This window comes from Mytilus edulis, chromosome 1 (genome assembly GCF_963676685.1).
Source record: "Mytilus edulis chromosome 1, xbMytEdul2.2, whole genome shotgun sequence".
Classification (NCBI taxonomy): Eukaryota; Metazoa; Mollusca; class Bivalvia; order Mytilida; family Mytilidae; genus Mytilus; species Mytilus edulis.
The window spans coordinates 60,153,205-60,176,286 of NC_092344.1; the positions used below are offsets into that span (position 1 = coordinate 60,153,205).

The following is a 23,082-nucleotide window of genomic DNA, read 5'->3' on the forward strand; positions in this document are numbered from 1 at the left end:
TTACAACATTTCTCATAAAATATAACAGTATCTATGTTGATCGTTTTTTCATTTTTACAGCAATACTCAGATGAGTTCGAAAAATAGGACAGAATGATACTTGGAAATTGAAAAAATATACAAAATCAACATTTTAGGTGCTTTTCAATCCACATCAGCACTGATTCATTATTTATTTGGGAGTAACATTCCTTGGAAGTGTCCAATTATGGTTCCTTTGGATCGCAGTTTACTGCTTTACTCGTTTTCTGGAATAGTCTTCATTAGTAATCGGAAGTTGTTCCTTCTGTTGATAGACAGGGAAATTCGATATTTTGGGCATTTCGATAACATCCGGTTTTTTGATGCAGACATGTTGGATCTATGTGACCATTCCGGATGTTAAGATAGTACAGAATTTGGAGGTGAAGACATATTATGAATCTAATGATGTGTTTTATGACTTGCAGAAAGTTTTTCAACATTTTATTCATCTACTGCCAACTTTTGACATGTTAGTTGTCCTTAAATTAAGAAAAGAGCGAAGAACAGCAAAATAGTTCCTTTGTAAATAAAATTTTCTGATCTGATATATTACTATTTATGAATAAGTGTGAAAAGGTAATATATAAAATTTAAGCAGTTGATAATTTTTACCGATGGGGAATTCATTTAAGATAGCAATATAATTTCAGTGTGTTTCCTAGACAATCATAACACTCAGAACAACACAACAAAAAATAACCTTGCGCACAAAAATGTAGTACGAAAATAAACTTAGCAGCCAATACTTTTAGTAATGCTTTTGGAAATGACATTTTAGCAAAGAATCCAAAAACATTCTGGCAATTTTACAGGGCCCTCAAAAGTCTATGGAAGAAAGTCGTCCAGCCACCGATTGTTATTAAATTTCGTCTTAGCAGCACTTTTAAATATTAACTTTCATTATCAGTTGCTTTAACATATTCAGTCTGCATTTTACCGCAAATTTTGGACCTGACTTTTATTGCAAAATTCCCATTAGCTCTCCTCTTTTGAACAACATATAAATAAAAAAGAGAGACAGACACCGTACAATAAATCTATGCTCATGATTATCTATGTTTTGATAAATTCACACACGTAAGGTAATTCTGCGCTACAATAAGCATCACCCCAAGCATATCCAAATGCCCTCCAGTATACTAGACAACGCTGTGTAGTCGGACCGCTTGGTTCTCCCGGGTTCATGTCACTATATGTCATAGGTTGATCAGGACTACTGATCCATTCAAGATTTCCATCCTTGTTGAAATTATAACCTCCTAGCCAGTATCCATTGACTGAAACAAAATATATAAAGAATAAAACCACTGATGCATAGCCCCATTGCTTTCTATTAGCTATAGTGTCTTAAGTTGAAATAAAGTGACAGCCATTTCATGTCAAAACTATATCTTTCCTTGACTTGTGCTGAACAATTCAACATACCTTTAATTGCATATTAGACGCACTTGTTCTCGGAAGTTTAGTTTTTAACAAACAGGTACTTTTGATCTGAATAACAGGGTAAACATGCCCTTCTATCTTAATTTCATATCTGTTTTTACGTTACATAGAAAAAATTGAAAATGCGTAGAAAAGACAAAGTTCCTAGTATTTTCTTCTTTATTTCGATAAAAGTAGTTCATGATCAAAGTAATGAAAAGAATAACTAATCCATGAATTCAATTATCGAAAACTATTCAACTCTACCGAACAACAGTGATAGTTAAACCCTGCGCTACTCGCATTCGTAAATTAAGGATTTGTTCGGCCAAACGTTGAATATTTTTCTATATTTTGATTCTTGCTATATTTTTTCTATAATTAATTTTACATTTCTAGAATAGCTGCAAATTATATTTGTCAATTTAAAACGTGAATTGCTTTAGAGTATGAAACTAATGAAAATTACAGTAATGTTGAGATTATGAATTAATTGAACAATGGCATTATACTTATCTATAATACTAAAATTACGAGGTCCAATTTGTCAGCCGTCATCGGGTAAAAACGACAAATCAAAGAATTCAACTCTATATATAACTAATATAGGACAATGGTGTAGATTAAAAATTACACCTCTCCAGACCCTTTTGTTTTCCACATAATTAATATTGCCAATAATTAACAAGTTCCGGGTCTAATCCGATACCGATACCAATAGTATATTCACCTGTTAGCTATTACCTTATCTGTACGTTCCGCATTTGACAGGCGCACCACCAAACGGTTTATTTAGGATTTTGCTATATACACGGGTCATAATCAAAGGGCTGACACTACTAAATTCAATCATTGTCAAATTGTTCCCTATTGTAGCTTTATTCAGCAATCAGCAAGACTTTCTAAGATAACTAATATAGGACAATGCTGTTGATTAAAAAATACCCCATTCCTGGATAGCCTTTTGTTTTCCAAATAATTAATATTTCCAGGTCGACGGGTTCAAACAGAAAGATTTGAAAGCAGAGAAAACTGTGTATCTTATAATCGACATGACTTTATCAGATGACAATACCAATTACTAAAATAAGGCTTAGGCATAGTTATATACTTTAATTCAGTCACGGACCCGCGATATCACGGGTGTGTACTTGTAAAGTTTGAAATTTATCCATAGTTTGGCTTGCAGTATCACTAAAGAGGCATAATTTGTTAAAAGGCGGATTTGGTGCAGTTAAATTGTGACCGTTAATGTTTATGATTTGCATGATGGTTTACAGCAGGAGAAATATTTTAGAATTATAAAGTTACCTATTGATGTTGCAAAGGATACAATACACTTTTGATACAATATACTCTTTATATCACGTAGTACCGGTTATTAAATATGTTTATGTTTCTTGAACATCTTTTATATGATATGTTTGTAATAACAAAAACAGCAGTATCAAGATTTATATCACAAGAGTCGTTTGGTATCATATATCATTTGATGCGTAAACTCAATGAATATGATATCGTTGTTAAACATAATGGTGTCTTCCTCGAATGCCAACATTTTATATGTTACCTATTCCTTGAACGCCAACACAAATATTTCAATAGATGTTTATATAATAACAATAGGTCTTTTATAAGTATTAAACTGTTAAAAATAATTAGTGAACTAGATAAAATTGCAACATTTTATCATTTTTTGATAAGAAAAAATAGTTGATTTTAGGGTTAAAATTGTGAATTTTAAAGAAAGAAAGAAAATGAAAACATTTTTGTCGAGCCTGCGACTTTTGTCAAAAAAGCGAGACATAGCGATTCTACATTCCGTCGTCGGCGTCGTTGTTGTTGTCGTCGTCGTCGTCGGCGGCGTTCACAAATATTCACTCTGTGGTTAAAGTTTTTGAAATTTTGATAACTTTCTGAAACTATCCTGGATTTCAACCAGACTTGGACAGAAGCTTGTTTATGATCATAAGAAAGTATACAGAAGTAAATGTTGTAAAAATAATCCTGTTTATCCGTATTTTACTTATAAATGGATTTAGTTTTTTTGCCAGTTAACATTACATTCACTCTGTGGTTAAAGTTTTAAAAATTTTAATAACTTTCTTAAACTATCCTGGATTGTACCAAACTTGGACAGAAGCTTGTTTATGATCAAAAGCTAATATATAGAAGGAAATTTTGTAAAAATATATTTCCAGTTTTTCCGTGTATTACTTATAAATGGACTTAGTTTTTCTTCCAGATAACATTACATACAGTCTGCAGTTAAAGTTTTAAAAACATTTATTAAATTCATAAACCATCCTGGATTTTTACCAAACTTGGACAGAAAACATAGACAACAGCAAAAGTAGGCGAGACACTGGGTTCCGTGGAACCCTTACAAATTTTATTAATTTTTATATAAAAAAAAAGATATTTAGGGAATGGAAATGTTTATAAACATAAGACATGTTAGAAATATCAAAGAAATTTTAGTTTAATATTCAATATCATTTTAATTAATAAATTAAGTAATATGAACTTACAATAAAAAGGATGTAATATTATAACCAAGAAAAATATCCTGTACAACTGAACAAAATACAATGAAATAGAACAAAGTTATCTAACACGAGATACAAAGTTTCAAGAAATTCCATCAAGTAATATGGGAGGATATTACGGCACACACAACTATAGAAATATTGAAAAGAAACATCAAAGTCCAAAGAGTCTAATTTAGAATTTGTGCAAAATGGAATTCCTGACAATATGCAAATGCTGACTTTATGATGCAGCACTTTTCAAAGTTTCATTTTTAGAGAAATATTTGTTCAAGCAGTAACAGCAAATAAATGATTTTAAACAACTTGACAAACATGTACTAGATTTAGCGACCTGTAATTTACCTATCTGTGAATTAGTATGATTGTTTTGATAAGCATGCACTTTTGTTTTGCACCTATTCCTCGAACGCCAACATAATTTACAGGTAAACTATCGGTAGATCAAAGGATGTTGGCATTCAAGGAATAATAATATGTGTTGGTGTTATGAATTATTGTTGGGAAAAAGACAGAAATTCTTATATAACTTTATTCTTTGGAAAAAGACAGAAATTCTTATATAACTATATCGTTGGTAAGAAGACAGACATTATTATGTTACACTTACTTACAAGCCCATACAAACGGTGTAAATAGTTGGATAGCAGATCGCAGTTTGAAACACATCTTATATCTAGCGCAAATATTCAGTTAGTTTTTTGTAGAGACAAATATCAGCTTTGTCATTATATTCAACAATCATTACGAAACTTTATGGATTATAGGTGAAATACCACCAAATCTAAGTACGTCACATCCGGTTGCATACGAAAAACGGTTGAAAAAAATATTCCCTTTAATTTACAGTTGTAGGAAATTTATCCTACATTTCATTGCAGTAAAATCTCTCTGAGTCATAAACATATATCTTGGGTGTTTCAAAGCACCATTCTTTTTTATTTGGTGTTTCTATAGAATATTTTGGAAACTTTAGGTTACATGGTTACTAAAGCTTGTACACAGGAAAAAGGTTGTGTAAATTTGATTGGTTAACTTCCAGTGATTGTTATTATCTTTTATGCAATGACATTTTGTCTGTAGTATTGAACAGGATAAAACTTTACTCATGCCAAGTAAAGGATAGCTAGGATGAAAAATGTTGTCCTGCATTTTTTAGCTGAATCTATTGGACATTTCAACATATGTTTTATCAAATTTTCACCACATTACCACAGTGAACGAATTTCAGAATTTAAGAGCCAAAAATACGAGATGGTGAACCAATTAATTATTGTATACAGATAATATTTCATATGATCTTTACTTACTTCCTGTATTCCTGGTAACGAGTTCAGCTTTAATGAAATTGTTTTCCTCTGTGGTTTCAGCCTCTAAGAATTTACCTCCGAAGCACACACAGCTTATCTGTTGTAAAAAGTAATATTTTCCCATTATAACGATAAAACAGACGTAAAATAAAGTCTGAACTGCCTTAACGATCATCTCTAAATGATAAATTACTGGTTAACGATGGATCTAGACTGGTGGCGATTGAAAACTTACATATTGTATTCAAAGTTGTTTTGAATTATTAAAGAATTGAAAACTTGCATATTGTATTCAAAGTTGTTTTGAATTGATAAAGACGGTATGTTCGTCGGCAATATGTCTTTCAAAACTGACAATTTACCATTTGGGTTTCGAACACGGAACCCTCCGTACAGTATGGAGATCCACCGCTTAATTTTCTCAACCTCAAGAGTCATTGTAACATAATGAAGACATCCAAATCAAACCCATTTAAACTCATGCAATCTCTTGTATTTGCCGTGCATTTTTCATTTGGAAGACAAAATGTAATCTTTGGGAGTGATTTGTTTCAAAAATGACACTGTAACTGGGATTCAAACCTGGGACCCAAGTAACAGCCAGTCACCGCTCTATAAACTGAGATAAAGTAATACTAATTAAGTGCAGCTGACCGGGGGGAAGGGGTTTCTATATATGGTCAATGGAAGCATCAATGTACTTCCTCAATCTCAAGAGTCATTATCACCCTAACCAATGCTAAACTCATATAATCTCTTTTACGCCTCAATGCTCTTCAACTTCGTTCTTTATTTGGCCTTTTTAACATTTTTTGATTCGAGCGTCACTGATGAGTCTTTTGTAGACGAAACGCGCATCTGGCGTAAATATAAAATTTCAATCCTGGTATCTATGATTAGTTTATTTATGCACCTTGGGCTTTTAAGTAAGAGCGCCAATTGTTACTGTTCCAGACTGAAATTGATCCAACGACCCTAAAACAGATAGATTGATTTTTTTTTACCGTAGCTCTTTTTTATGCACCTTGGGCTTTTAAGTAAAAGCGCCAATTGTTACCGTTCCAGCCGGAAATTGATCCAACGACTCTGGAACAGATTGATTGATTTTTTTTGTCGTAGCTAAAGGAAGGCAGTTAAAACTACATACCAAGTCAAAGGGAGAACCAGTACACTAGTTTACCTTCTGTTTAAACAAACACTTTTTGTTCATAAAATCATGCATCTATTATCAGTTAATATTTTAATAACTTCCTTCAGCTCCTAATTTAAATACTCAACGATTCTAGAAAAGCGGTTATCCTGAACAGACCAGAAGCCCTTTGAATTGTTTGAATGTATTTTGTTCTCAAGGAATAGATAAGCAGTATTTTGCAAAAGCTTTCTGAATTTTTTACCCTCAATGGTATTCAACTTCGTACTTTATTTGGCCTTTGAAGTTTTTCATTCGAGCGTCAGTAATGAGTCTTTTGTAGACGAAACGCGTGTCTGGTGTTCAAAAATCATAAGCCTGATATCTTTGATGAGGTTTTGTAAGAATTATGTAATACCGTCATTAATTTACAACACTGCTCTCGATGTAAGGTGACAACGACAAATGTCTTGACCTTTGAATAAAAAAATGTTAGACCACAATCATCATTGGGGTATCTAGTTAAAAAATGTGTCCGATGTCTCGTCCCGCCAAACAAGATGGCCGCCATGGCTAAAAATAGAACATAGGGGTAAAATGTAGATTTTGTCTTATATCTCTGAAACCAAAGCATTTAGAGCAAATCTGACACGCGGTTAAAATGTTCATCAGGTCAAGATCTATCTGCCCTGATAGTTTTAGGCAAATCAGACAACCTGTAGTTGGGTTGCTGCCCCTAAATTGGTAATTTTAAGGAAATTTTGCAGTTTTTGATTATTATCTTGAATATTATTATAGGTAGAGATAAACTGTAAGGAGCAATAAAGTTCAGCAAAGTAAGATCTACAAATAAGTCAACATGACCAAAATGGTTAATTGACCACTTAAGGAGTTATTGCTCTTCATAGTAAATTTTTAACAATTTTTTGTAATTTTTTGTGATCTATTACAAAAAAATCTTCTCCTCTGAAACTGCTGAGACAAATTTATCCAAACTGGGCCAAAATCATCATTAGGGTATCTAGTTTAAAACATGTGTCTGGTGACCCCGCCTACCAACCAACATGGCTAAAAATAAAACATAGGGATAAAATGCAAGTGTTGTCTTTTTTTTTTTTACTGTTATAAATAGAAAAAAACTGAAAGGAGCAAAACTGATCAGAATAATGAGCTCTACCAATTGTCCATATACGTCAAAACTGTTAGACAAATTCTTATAGGAGTTATTGCCCATAAATGACAAATTTTACCATATTTTTTTCATTTTTGCCTATTATCATGAAAACTATGATATTTAGAGAGAATCTTTTTTTCCATTATGCCTTATATGATTTAAATTATAATAGATAAATAAACAGGTTAAATCACAATTATGATCAGCAAGGCAAGATCTATAAAAATGTCAAATTTTGCCGATATAGTTAGTAGACTGTCACTCTTCGTAGGAGTGATTGCCCTTTTTTTACCCTCTTTTGTGTTTTGAGCAAAACCTAAAGAAGATAGAGAGAAACTAAACAGACTAAAAGATCAGTAATACAACATCAACAAAATAGAAATGTTGTCATAAAGTCTATTCTTGTCTACAATGTTGGAGAATGTCCTTTGTTTGCACATATACCAAGGTGAGCGACCCATGCTCTTTAGAGCTTCTTGTTAATCTGTTGTTACACAATTGCGAGCATGTGAAGATTGTTCATATGGTTGAATTGAAGTTGCATGCAGCTGTACTAATTTCAGTGTGAGGTATTTATGATCAAGTGAGAAGACTCAGTTTTTTTTATAAATTGCAATTATTTCAAGAAATGCAATGCAATAAGTGCAGATGTTTTCACTGTCAAGATAATCATAAACATTAATATCAGGTCCGCAATAATCTATTGATACCTAAGAACTTGGACACAGGTTAAATATCCCAGGAATAGCATTTGTTATAAAAGTAGATTTCTTGGAAAAATCCGTCTTATTTTATGTTAGTGAAAAATATCTATGTGATTATTTCGCTAAACCATAAAAGTATTTTTACATTGTAACACAATACAAGATATTAAAAAAAACAAAAAACTTCTTTTAGGTTACCTTTCAACAAATAAGTTGTTGAAGTATACAAAAGTTATAAATACTTAGGATTAGGGACCTGTATTACATATTTCAAATTAGTATAAACTTTGGCTTACTTTTATGTTTTATATTTAGCTTATGTGTTATGTATGCTTTTTTTATCACAATTCTAATGATACACCTAACAATAACGTATATGAAATTGTTTCATTGTAACTAAGGACAGGCATATCTAAATATATGATAACCCATAATATATTCAAAGTATCATGGCGAGACTTACCTTAGCGCCATTCCAGGGTTTATAATCCTCAGAGAATTTGTAAGACGACGTCCCATAGCTAATGCAACCAGTGCATGGTGCTTCTGAAATTTAATGAAAATTTCGTATGATTGATGAGGCTAGGATATAAAAGTCTTTGGTTTCTGGGATAAGACTATTATGACCATTTTCATTCAGTCGTGTAACCTTTACACAAAATTACAGTACCACAGCATTATATATGTTTTGAGATTTCAAAGACTAGTGTGGTGTAGTTATTCTAAAACATGTTATCTGGTTAACAATGCTACACGATGACTAAAAACTTCATTTTTATTTATTATTGAAGATATTTAGTGTTGTACCGTTGTGTATTCTAATAGGCCTACAAAAATGTAATGTACTGAACTCCAAGGAAAGTTCAAATTGGAAAGTCCCTTATATATCAAATGGCAAAATCAAAAGCCCAAATTCATTAAATGGAAAACAACTGTCATTTATCCTGACTTGGTACAGGCATTCCCTTAGGTAGAAAATGGTGGATTAAACCTGGTTTAATAACAAGCTAAACCTCTCAATTGTATGACAGTAGCATAACATTCTATTATATTGACAACAATGTGTGAACAAAACAAATAGATATAATAGGTAAAATAGGGGTACAGCTGTCAACATTGTGTATAATCTTAATCAGTTTAGAAACAAAAAAGTATGTCAACAAAGAAAAACAAAAAGGCATAAATATTAAAATGTTTTATTCATACAATTTCCACTAGGTTTCATTATCTTTCTTATTTTGACACTCGGATATAAAAAAAACAGATGAAGTTCAATATACATATTTGGTATATATGACTTTAAGCTACGTCAATGTTTTGAGACCAAAAAGATTCATTTATTTGCGGGGTTGGAAAAATGCAGAACCGACTTATAGAATGGTGACATTATCGGTTGGGCAGGCGACCGGGGAAATGTTGGTACATATATTTTGTAATCAACTACTACAGTTTTCAACCCAGGTCCCAGAATCTTCAAAGATAAATACTACACTCATTAAAGTCTGCCATGAAGGAATTTTTAATAATTTTCTCACTAATCTGCCTGTTGGGACTGATTTACTTTAAATAAAATTTACATTAAACGGTTCCAATTTTTATAATCACTTCCTACTGGTTCAAAAAGTATCATTAAGATTCAAGGACAGATGATTGCACATATTTTATATGCAAGTCCCATTACAAAGCTGTTTAGGAATTCGTTTTGTCAATTTTTCCTGAATCCGGAACTCGGTTATTGTTAAGCAAAATTTTCTAAAGACCATAACAATAGATTGAACTTAAAACATCTTTTCAATCCGTGAATCTTCCGTTAAGGATTTTTTTTTGTCGATTTTAAGCTTTTTTTTCCTTTTTTCTTTTTAAATATATTAAAATGTTCATTATAGGCTATTCTTTATTATTTAAGAAAATTTCTGTGCATCCCTCCCGTTATATAGCGTTTTCTTGTTATGTTGGTCAGGGTTAATATATCTTTCGTATTGTTATAGGAAATGATTAAATAAATTTAACACAGGAAAAGAACAAATATTTGAAACATGCATTCGTGCGATTTTAAATAGTATATTTAGGATTGCCCCCTTAGTATCTTCTACCTATTTTATGGTACGATATAATTTTATTTACCTTTCTTAAATATAAACTAGATTTTTTATATTTTGGATAATTCTAACTGAAAAAAATTTTAAAAAATATTTTGCTGAACACAAAATACATGAATTTTGTTTGTTCAACTGTATTTTTGCAAATTAAGTCACTTTAAAGGTGCACTTACTCATAACTAGACAACTTCATCATCGGTAATTACTTACATCCACATCATTTGAAAATTGTTGGATAGGTGTCTCATTGACCATCATACCATCAGTTTGAACATCGGTATACTACTGTTGCCTTTATATATACCACATATTCTTTTATTATAATGATAACCGTGATTTTACTGTACCAAGAAATAAATTGATTCGTTACATTATATTTCTTTAAAGACACAAATTTACTGGTTTTCTGAGATTTGACTTGATGTTTGCTTTGTAACTTAACATAAAAATATTGATATGCCAAAATATTTGAATGGTACCATTTATTCTTGTTTGCTTTGTGACAGTTATTTTTAGTTCCGTTATATTGACAAACTTATATTAGCATTTATTTAAGCTTTGGATTTCAAATATTTTGGCCACGAGCATCACGGAAGAAACATGAATTGTCGAAATGCACATCTGGTGCAGGAAAATTGTACCGTTAATGTTATAATCAAATAGACGTTATTGGTTAAAGTGACAATAATTTAGACCCAGCTTCCATACATCACAGACATACAACACAACTGACAAAATACTAATAGATCTGATCAAAAACTGTGAACATTCCATAATATTCAATACAAAAACTAAGTAGGGAACTTAATTTTTCAATGAACGATGCCAAAAATATTAGCTTAAGACATAGTTTACATATGTTTATAGTTTTTATTTACTACCGTTAGGTTAACAATTCTGTTTACAGGGGAATGTAGTTTTACAAATAATCGTTGAAGAGTGAGGGCTTAGAAAATACTTCGCAAGCAAATTAACCCTTTTCTTCAAAAATTGCCGCAAGATTTATTTGATTGATCTTACCATACTTATCTGTTTTGAAAGTTTCCCATCCGTCAACAATCTCTATGTCAACACAACAGTTCTCAGTCGTATCAAGACGACAAATAGAAGTTGATGTATCATAACTAGCTACACAGCATTTCTCTTCTGAAGAACATCTAATGGCACACAGCATTTTCGTGTCAACAACCTGGTCTGTAGTGAATTCACTATCTACGATCCTTTTTTTGTTTAATACGGAGAATGATGCTTCATTTATCACAATTATCTCTGTCTTAACCAATAGGTAACAGCTTGTTATGACAATACAAAAATGAACTTTCATGTTCGAATGCTTAATCGGATCAATTAAGGATACACAAATGAACAGTATAAAATTAAAACCTTGCTACTGTTTTCTTTTTACTAATGCATGTTCCAGTCTTCAAGCTTTTCATAATTTCCCTTATATTCTATATATATATATATACTTCCAATATTTGCGTGCTTCTAAAATTACAAAACACGTGATACTTAAAATCAAATATCATTTTCTAGTAAGCATGCGTAAAAGTTAAATGTCTTTGGTTTTAAACTTTACCTTGTTTGAATTAGAAGTCATTGATTCTTTTGTTTTATTATCAATTATTGCATTCACCACGTAACAACAATTTTACCGTTCGCACTGGGAATTTGCATAAATTTTGCTGATAATTAAAAATCCTTAGATAATGATATTTCAATATACATTAAACAATACATAATACCCCATGACATGTCTCATCGTATTGCTTTTATCTGTTAAAATGTTGGTAGTGTTTTAGATATTGCAACGTTTCGGGGTTTTCGAGTCATGATTCCCGGCGTTACTTATGTAGGCCTCCGAAGAAGGAAGTTATTATAAAACTCATTATGGAAGTTCATGTATTGTTTTACGTGCTGCTTCAGTTATATTCAATATAACAAGCAAAGTGAAACATAAAAATAACACAAGAAAAGAGATCAATGCGTTAATAAATATTGGTACAATTGTCCCTAAAAGCTTAACACAAGCATGTCTTGCAGCTTAATTGATGCACTGCATTCAAATACTTGACATAAGCAGTGCAATGTTAACGATTTATCCGCGCAAAAGTTGTAGCTTGTTAGCCTTTTGAAACTAGAAAAATTGCAACCTTATATAGGAAGAATAAACATGCGATTTCCATCTGCCTAATTTCATAATTACCTCCTCCGAGACCCCCTGCCTGGCTAGTTCCGTGGCTCCCCCAATTCTAAAACTATGTGACCTAAAATGACCTTTACTAATATGAAGAAAATTTAAAGCCTTTTCCAGTATACTGCTGAATTGGTATCTAGTTAAAGGCATACCATTATAATGAATAAACAAATCTTTATTGTTACAGGTAGGTCGTACCTTTAAGTATTCGTTAATGAGTCGTATCGGACAATAGTTTTTTTCTGTTCTCAGGTATCAATAAAGTAACGGACTTTCCCTTTTGGTCAGTTTTTGACCACCCTACTTTTAGTTCCAGGACTGTTTTCTTAACTAAAATATCAGAAATTGTTAAGTTTGAGCCATTTAGAACAGACTTAGTTTTTGAAGTAGTATTTTCCCTACCCTTAGCAAACCAACGAAGACAACTGAAAAAACTGCTGAAAAAAGCAGCTTCATATTTATTCTCACATACTTTATCTAAACAATCTATCAATTTTTATAACAATTGCACTGTAATTGGTGCTCTAATGTCATTACGTTTCCCTCCTTGAATTATTTTTATTCCTTCATTTTCTATGCCTTGCCAATTATAAGAGTTTTGTAGTATCCTGTATGCCTTGTATTTTATGGTGGTATGAAACTCCTGATATATAAGATGATATGGTACCCCCAGAAAGACCTTGTACTGACGAAAAAGCTATAAAATTACTCCATGTCTTAGTTCATCAACTCACAGTTTTGACGTGATCATCAGTTTGTAAAGAGTCTTAAACTTGCAGTGAGGTGAGAGTTGTTGCTCCGTGTTAAAAGCCTCACTTTGACTTTGAGATGAAAAACAGCAATAACAACGTTGTTCCTTTGCTTTTTGTTTTTTTGACTGTGCATGTACTATTCGTGTCATAGATGGATACCCAATATCTTCTTTTCTTTTACATAAGCATAATGATATATTAACCTCAATTATCATTATAAAAAGCCAACCCCAAAATAAACAGAGACCTGTACCAAGTCAGGAATATGACAGTTGTTATCCATTCGTTTGATGTGTTTGAGCTTTTGATTTTCCCATTTGATTACGGACTTTCCGTTTTGAATTTTCCTCGGAGTTAGGTATTTTTGTTGTTTTACTTTTTGCAATATGCACCAATCTATAATAAATTGTCTACAGTCTCTTATATTTTTAACAAAGATTTTATTTTTCAATATGTTCGATAACACTTGATTATACAATGTATACAGAAAAAAAGTTTTCTGACATAAACGTTTGCTATATTCCTATGAAAAATTGATGACTTCCAAATTATGTTTTTGGTGTGTGTTCGACTAATAAAAGTTTTTCTATCAGATAAGATAAGATAAGATAAGATAAGATAAGAAAAGATATTTTTATTCAAAGTAAAGGGCCCATTAAAAGCACAGTAATTTGATACAATGAATTTTGTTTTACACAACAAATGTTGAAAATCAGATAAAAAAATTAAAATAATCAACTAATAGATCTTAATCTACAGCCAGACCAAAGCAATAAGCAAATGTGTTAAAAAGTAGTAATAAAAAAGATTATATATATATAATATTAATAGGCAAATATTCGTAATTGGTTACAAATAAACATATTTGTACTATATTGATAGTTTCCTGTGTTCAAAACAATTATTAATATGATTGAACTTGGCACTTTATACAACTTATGGAGCTCTTTTATCGAGAGATTATAAAAGGGACATTAATATATATAAAATATTCTTCATCTTTAACTTTATCCAACGTGCCTTTTTTTTACAGAACCTTTGTGATTTATCAATTTTGTTTCTTGCATATCTATTCGTCTCTATTGTTAGTGTGTTCAATTATTTTGATCGTCAACAGTGCTTTTCTAGCTTTAAATTCGTTTAAATCAATATGTTTTTTTCTGTACCAAACAATTTTTTACTTGAAAAAAAGTTAAAAGATTACATTTATCGGATTAACAGTATTTTCTCTAAAATCTTTCCAATAGTTCAGAAAACTTTGATATAATTTATCTATATCTTTATTATATACCCGACCAACACTTACATTTAAGTTTGTAGTTCTATCTTTAAACTATCAATACTAGAAAATCATGTAGTAATATTGTTTTTTACATGTAACTCATTATTACAAATATATGCATCATATAATAAACCTTTCTTCTTTGTTTTCTCTATCCTGTTAGCATATTTAAACATAGTCAATAAAATAGAAAAATATATAGGAAATCTTCCTAATTCAGACAACACAGCAAAATTACTTGCTTTTCTGTTAACCCCAAGAATATATTTCATAATTTTTGTGTGTGATATTTTAGATATATCTTTTGAATAAACCTTTTTAAAATGTAATTACTCTTCTTCTTACATGTTACTGCAGTGATTGAAAACATTCCCCAAATTTCACTGTCATACATTAAGATAGGTTTAATTTTATTGTTATAAAGATGCATTAAAGCTGAGACTCTAGGATTTGATGACGCTATTTATTGTTGTAATTTAAAACAAGCTTTCATTGATTTCTTGTATTGCTCATCTTTACACTGTGTAAATTAACCACTATATATAGACACAAAAATAATTCCTAGGTACTTCTAACACTTTTCACTTTCAAGTCGTTGCCCATTTAAATAAAATGGACAATCAATATTTCCGTGTTCGTTAAATTTGTTTTATTAAGGTTTATATTTAAACCCTATTTTGGATATTATAATTGTAGCCTATCTATTCTCTCTTGTAAACCATCTTGTGTTTCTGAGAAAATAACAATATCATCTGCATACATAAGACAATGATAAGTAATACCTACCAACCGAAAGGTTTTGGGGGAAAAGATAGACTAGTCAGTTATTTCTTTTCAGAAAATTAGAAATTGAAATTGACTAGTCTTTGAAATTTTTTAATGGTCACCAATTTTGATATGAAACTTCAGTTGTTTGGAATAAAACTATTAAATCATTGAGGTTTTCTTCGAAATTAACTGTCCTTGTTCCCTTTATGACTATGCTTAATTACGGTGAAGTTTGCAAACGAATCTCCTTTGGACAACATTGGTTTGAATAAAGTATACAAATTTCATGTGAATCTGTACAGAAATGAAGATCCTGTAAATTCATTCTAAAGAATTTACTTGAAGTATTATGTCATAAGACAAAACTCAGATGTTGAACGAGAGTTACTTTCTACACTGAAGTCTGATGTAACTGATTTATAGTTAAAAATTGAAGTTCTAAATGGTTGTTATACCTTTACAAAATAATGGGGGATTCTTTGCTATCAAATAGGGATGAATAAAGTTTTCAAAGGTAGAGTAATTCAATATATTTTATTTAATCAATTGCAATGGGTTTTATTTTGCGCTTTTGTTGCTGTTCTTTATCTATAAAAGTCACAATGAGACCTTCAACACGAAGTAAAATAAAACATAATTTCACCTCACTGCAAGTTTAAGACGGCCCCTGGCACCGACTGCCTATTTATTTTCCCGATTAAGGTAGTAAAAGATTCTTACGCCATCTATGATTTCAATTGTTTCTTACTTTGCTTATAAAGAGGAAAAACCTAGATTAAAAAAATGAATTTGGTAATGCAGCAAGAAAAAAAGTACAATAATTCCTTAGTTTCTTTTAATTTTCAGAATGCTTTTTAAAAGAGTAAACACTTGCTCGCAATTTACCGGGTTTCTACTTATTTAAATAAAGTAACAGCTACAAATGTTCCATAAGTACATAATTCAGTTGAAAATACCATTCACCACTTTTGGTCATTCATACGCAGTGCTATTGCACAATTTAATTATATTCTGTTAATTTCTATTAATTCTATAATGAATATATGACCATGCTTATCTATGTTTTAACAAATTCACATACATAAGATAATGGTATTTTACAAGTACCATCACCCCAAGCGTAGTCGAAACCTCCCCAGTATATAAGACAAAGCTCTGTAGTCGGTGCGTTTGGTTGACTTGAGTGCATGTCACTATATGTCATTGGTTGCCCAGGATTACTGATCCATTCAAAACTTCCGTTCTTGTAGAAATTGTAACCTCCTAGCCAGTACCCGTCAACTTAAAAATAGTAAGTTCATTGTGAAAATACATTTTGAATGCTTGTTTACAACTGTACAAATATTGTATATTAGATATTGTAAAAGTTATTTGGTACACTAGACTGTTTATCTTTCATATCTAATTGCATCTGCTTATTTTTCTGGAATAATTTTCCTGTGATACGTTTGTGTTGTATAAAACACGTACCATCAATAGTATCATTTATCATCTGATGCCAAAAATTGCATATGATATGGTTGTGCAAATGTGTAAGTCAAATATACAATATTGCTTTATATGCAAAAATCCTTATTTGGAATGATCTCGGAATGCACAGCAAAATTGGAATCCTACATATACACCTACATCTTTCACGTATAATATTTTGGGAAAATTCTTCATTCATATAAATCCGTCCTTCTCTTCTTTGATATTAACAAAAAAGAACGATGAAATAAAGAGGCCAGAAACAAAGGTTTGATCCTCTCATAGCCGACAATAGTTTTTTTTTCTCATTAATTGATCTAATAATTATTCATAATTTGTAGTTATTTTAAGATTCCCACTTACTTGCAGTATTTCTGAGTTTGTTTTTGATAAAACTGTTTTCCTCTGCAGTTTCAGCCTGAAGAAGTTTACCTCCTAAGCATTCACAGCTTTTCTGTCGAGGAAATGATATATATGGATAAAGACAATTTTACATAGATTCGAAATTATATCGTTACAACTTGAAGCACCACATAATTAATGTCATATTGCTGCTTTTTAAGGGAACAATTGGAACAAATTTTGAGACGCCCCTTTAGAAATTGACGTATTGCTCAGACAACCATATATTTTTCTAAATCTGTCTGTTCGCCGCCTCGATATTTTTGTGGTTTGGGGTCATTGAAAGTCTGTCCCATCGAGTTTAAATATTACCATATAAAAAAATATCACACTCAAGAAAAAGCTTTATTTCACGCTATTTTCCATAGAAACATATGTGACTCCATTAAAAATGTTTTGCGCTATTTATAAAGTCTCTCATACTTCAGTGTTATCCATTTTCTTATTTTTCTTCTTTGTAAAAGTAAGTTTCAGTACAACGCTCAAAGACTGAAAGTTCGTTTAGCTCCCTTATTTAGATTTGAGCAATCCTGATGCAGAAAAGTCCAGAAAAACTCTTCAGAACCCCTGCATTTATAAAGTGGTGTACATATTCTAAAGTTATAATGAAAAAAGTAATTTTAAAGAAACTAAGGTTTCAACTTGCAATGACAAAGACTTGACCTAAATGAATTTGGATATTATTTTTATATCCCAATTGGTCAAAATGCTCGATCCATGTTTCCACATTTGTTTACATCCCTCGCTTTCAAACTTTTATGTTTCAGCGTTCCAGGTGAAGGTTGATCCAAAAATTCATTTCGAACGCAAGGAATGTTTAGTATTATTTTTATCTATAACACTGCAAGATATCAAAAAACAATTCGACTTGCCTTTCAACACAGTAACAGATGATGAATTATTTACAAGTCTTCAATGATAAGAATATTGAGCTTGGATTTAATGTTTTCAAATATTTTATTTGCTTTTTTTGGTGCTATATCGTGTTTGTTGTTTATTTTTAAATCATGCTTGTCACAAATCTTATATTTTACATTACATTAGTCTATTTGCGAATTACCGATTTGATTCTGTTGTAACATACTCTTACCATTAGTTGATTCCCTTTGCCAATTGTAGTCTGATTCAAAACTGACAAAAATGGGCTGTTATAATGGAATTAATGGTAAGTTGAAGCTGATATATCGGCGTTTCAACAAATTTATTAATGAAAAGTAAATTTTTACACCAAAAGATTAAATGTTATCAAAATATTTGAAAGACTTTAATATTACACACATAACGAACACATACATTCACTGTTTACGTTTGTTCTTCAAAGTCAATGAAAATTTAGGTTTTCCTCAGGTAAATAAGTTCACAAATAAATCTCTAATTACAGGATCAATTACGGAATTAGCAAAGTGACAATTAAACAAACAAGCAAACCAAATCACATATTTTATTGTCAAATACATTTTTCGGATGTTGTAAATATTGTAAAATAACACGGACACACCTTGTATTTAACTTTAACTGAATGCTATGACGTCAAATATTTCAAACATGCTATTTAAGAGATAACTGTATTGTATTTGAAGCTTTGAGGAAGTCCATCGGTAGTTTTACTGTCTCAAATTTAGTTTACCTGGCGACGTGTAGCGGAGACAGGTAAACGGGTATTTGCGACAGTAAAACTATCGATGGACGTCCTTAAAGCTTCAAATACATTATAGTTATCTATATTCTAATGCAAAACAAGTTCATAATTAAATTTCAATCATTATTTCAGGGTAAAATCTTCGTTAAAGAAAATTCCGCGAAAAGATGTTATCTTCGTTGGTCCCTACACTTTGTGGCGTCATAGGTATGCTTCCGGCTTCAAACATAAACACAAGGCATTTTCTGGCTTCTGTGCCGCTTGAGAATGTAATATGGGGACGAAGTCCCCAATAACGGTAGAAAAATCAATAAAAAAAAAAAAAAAAAAAATTTCATTCTACTAATGAACTCAAAATCGTTAACTTTTTTTTTCAGATCTACTTCCTGTTCCGGTTTTCTCCGCTTTTGCGTAGATATCTGTCTTGTTTGCATGAGACTTTGAAAAAAATTATATTTATCAGTCTAGTAAAATATAAGATTGGATCTCAATACAAATTCAATTTTAATAATTGTTTGATATGAAAAAACGTTACCTGATGAAGGCGTTTCTTTTGTTTACATCGAATATGACGTCATAACTTAAAGAACGTCACAGCTAATTCCCTAACAACAGAATCAAAATTGGGAACGTTACCTACGGTATTTCGGTTTCTTTTATCAACGTGATTGAATTAAAAAATAAAACATAGACTTCGTCCCCATTCACAGGTAATGCCTGCCTCATATTAAAATTAAAAAAAGACGATTTTTAGGTGCAACTTGTGAGTTTTTTTGGCTTATTATTGTAGAAATTACATTCAATATTTCAAAATGTCGGCTTCCTTAGTTACAGACAAGGAGATAGATAATTTTACGCTAATTGTCAACCAATCAGAACCATTGATACAAAATAATTGCATTAGAATTAATCATACCTTAGCGTTATGCCATGACTTAGAATCATCGGAGATTTTGTAAAATGACGCCCCATAGCTGATACAACCAGTACATGCCGGCTCTGAAATTATAAGAAAAGAATTAAAATAAAATCTCGTATGCCTGCTAATGCAGAGATATAAAGGTAATAATTGCAGCCAACAGTAATGAACAGCTGGTCAAATCCCGCTTTCCACCTACACTTTATTGAAGTTGTTGACATCTTGTAAGGGCCTCTTGTCGCTGAAGTAGCTCTATTAAACGGAAGATATTAGGATGTGGAGTTTTGACGTATTTCGTGATGTAGTAAGTGTCCTATTCTTTAATTATGGTATACTGTCAACCAACTCATTTTTGCGCGTGATTTAATTTCGCAACATTAGAAACGTGAGTAGAAAAATAACGCGAATATAAATCGTCGCAAATATATAAAACTTGGATCATGATAAACTACATCAAGTAAATCAAGAAATTAAAAAGCTGCAAAGTGGACTAGAAAGAATTAAATGCAAAGTAATGTATCCGCGAAAATAAGTTGGTTTACAGTTACTGTTTATTTTTCAATCAATGTTAAGATGGGAGTCTCTAAATCTTCTAGTGCGTTTAACTAGACATATTCTATTTTTTTACTGGTACCAATGGTACCAATGGTACCAATGGTAACACAGTAGCACGTCGCACCAATAACTGAGAGTCTGCGTTGTTGTTGAAGGATGTTCTTAGACCATAATCTTGTGTCTTGCATTGATTTTATTTATTTGTTTGAATTTTATTGTTTTACATTTAAGCTTTAATACTTTTTTCTTTGTATTCCATTCCTTTCAATTTAATTATAAAAAACATAATATTTTTAAGATAAAAAAAAACATTTTTCCTTTTTCAATGTTGTTCTAAAACAACACGCATTCTCCAAAACAACTTGTATATATATATATTCAATTCATTTTGTTGACATTTGAAGAATAAATATTGTATAAACTATAGGCATTCAAGGAAAAGACCGTTTAATATATGTATCATTTAATGTTTTGGTCGAAGATTGTCTTGGGGAAATATAGTTAACGCAACCCCATCCGTAAGAGTAGAAGCTGAGCAATTATCCTCTTCCTTTTTGACCGATTCGCAAACTTAACTTACCCTTTTAATTAACTAAAACATAAATTACCATATTTTTCTTTTTTGATAACTTCCCATCCGTCAAAATTCTCCATGGTAACACAACAGTTCTCAGACGTATCCAGACGACAAATATAAGTTGCGTTATTATAGCTTGCTTCACAGCATTTTGCCTCAGAAATACACATCATTGCACACATCACTTTCGTGGTAGCAAACTTGTCTGTATTATATGTACTAGCTACGACCCGTTTGCCGTTTTCGATAGCAAATTTTGCTCCATTTACATTATTTTCCTCGGTCCTTATCGACACGAACAAGCATGTCATTAAAAGGCAAAACGGGACTTTCATAATTGGAACAAACTTTGAACTACTGACCAGGTTCGGTTAGATCATTTAATGATTAATGTACACAATAAGTTTACAACCTTGCTACTGACGCGTTTTCATCCCTTTGAATACATTTGTCTATTTGTTTATTCATCCTCAAATAAAGGCAAGCTTCTTAAAAAATGTCACAACTTGTGACATCAATTATCATTTTCTGGTGTGCAATAGGATTGGGTATGTATCTGTATATATCTGTATAAGTCTAATACGTGCATATAATTTTAAAAATCTTAGAATTACGACAATGAACTTAAAATGCATTGAAATAATGCATCAAATTTAATGCTTTTTAGTTTAATCCCACATCTTCGCATCGGAGCTGTAAAAACATCAGGAGATTGTGAAAATTAGCGATTAAGTGACATGGATACAGATGAAAAAGTAAGATTTTTTGCAATAGATGATTAAACCGAACTGAAATAAAATCCTTTTTATTAAATGCATTTACAAGGAAATTTACTAATTTAAAACATAATTTGATAAAAAGTCTTTAAAATAAAGATCTAAAATTTTCCTAATGACAAAATTCTAAATAATATGATTTTGCCTTTTCAACCTGATAGATAAGTTCTAATCTAAATTCGATCCAAAGGTTCTGTTTTGATTTCAGATCTAGGATGATGTTTTGGTTTCCGACAAAGAATTAGTACTAATAACATTAACGATGCAAATTGTATTGTACTTAAAATATGAAATAATGTTGATATAAAATATTGGGACTGTTATAATTAATATGAGTCATAATAAAACCTAACATAACATAACATAAGCGAATAAAAATAATATCGTTACTTTTGTTATATTCTTCTTTTGGACCTTTTCATAAGATATATCAAAAATCGGAAATATTTGTTTTGACAATTTCATAGGATCAAAAATCGGAAATATTGAACAAATACAGTCAGTTTAGAAATAGTTTTATTTAAACAACTGTATTAACAATGATTAAGTTGTGTCCAACATCTTTTGTCATTTTACCAGCCAATTGAACCATGAAATCATTATAAGCTAAGGTGCTACCTTTCTTTGAGCGGATTCAATAGTTTGTCAGAGAACCAATTTACAATCAGTTTATTGCGGATGAAATGAAACCTTTCCAAGGAATCAGTTCGTGTTTACCTGGGCATTTAAAATTTTGCAATTGGAATTGTCCAATTGAATAGATACACTCACTATTGTTCTCTGTGAAGTTTTTTCAATGGTAGATTTAAATTTGAAAAGCCATCACTCATTGATTATTAAGCTAAATGTGACACATATGTTCAGAGATAATAACAAACAAGAATGTGTCAATAGTACACGGATGCCCCATCTGCACTATCATTTTCTTTGTTCAGTGGACCGTGAAAATGGGGTAAAATTTGGCATAAAAATTAGAAAGATCATATCATAGGGAAAATGTGTACTAAGTTTCAAGTTGATTGGACTTCAACTTCATCAAAAACTACCTCGACCAAAAACTTTAACCTGAAGCGGGGCATAAAAAAATTCTGTCAATACACTACTGAATAGCAATTTTATGGTCTTACATGTATTCTGACGAAATGCAGATATAACATTTTTGTGCATTTTCTTTACCCATTAGAACATTATCTTGATACCGGATTATAATTCCCCTTTTGTTAATCTTTCCTACGATTTTATAATATCAGAGAGAGTGTCGAAAAAGGATTACCAGGATAAAGAAAGTTTTTGAGATTCTATCAACTTTATAATATCAACTCAGTTTCTAATAC

General features: G+C 31.2%; 1 protein-coding gene across 1 annotated transcript; it reads right to left on the reverse strand.

Annotated features, from left to right (window-relative positions):
- Positions 1-1,077: 1,077 nt before the first annotated feature.
- Positions 1,078-21,049, reverse strand: LOC139524576 (macrophage mannose receptor 1-like). The gene is made up of 8 exons (XM_071319482.1): positions 21,004-21,049; positions 19,838-19,920; positions 17,244-17,334; positions 16,492-16,691; positions 11,432-11,684; positions 8,776-8,858; positions 5,306-5,402; positions 1,078-1,301 (listed from the first exon to the last, which is right to left on the reverse strand). The coding sequence occupies exons 1-8, from the start codon at positions 21,047-21,049 to the stop codon at positions 1,078-1,080; spliced, it is 1,077 nt and encodes a 358-aa protein (XP_071175583.1).
- Positions 21,050-23,082: the final 2,033 nt, after the last annotated feature.

Bases quoted from the DNA above. Each gene is read 5' to 3' on its own strand.
- LOC139524576 (XM_071319482.1), bottom strand. From the start codon at position 21,049: ATGGAGAATTTTGACGGATGGGAAGTTATCAAAAAAGAAAAATATG. The intron at 17,335-19,837 runs GTATGATTAATT...TTTCCTCGACAG, and splicing joins AGTCATGGCATAACGCTAAG to AAAAGCTGTGAATGCTTAGG. The intron at 5,403-8,775 runs GTAAGTCTCGCC...TTTTTACAACAG, and splicing joins AACCCTGGAATGGCGCTAAG to ATAAGCTGTGTGTGCTTCGG.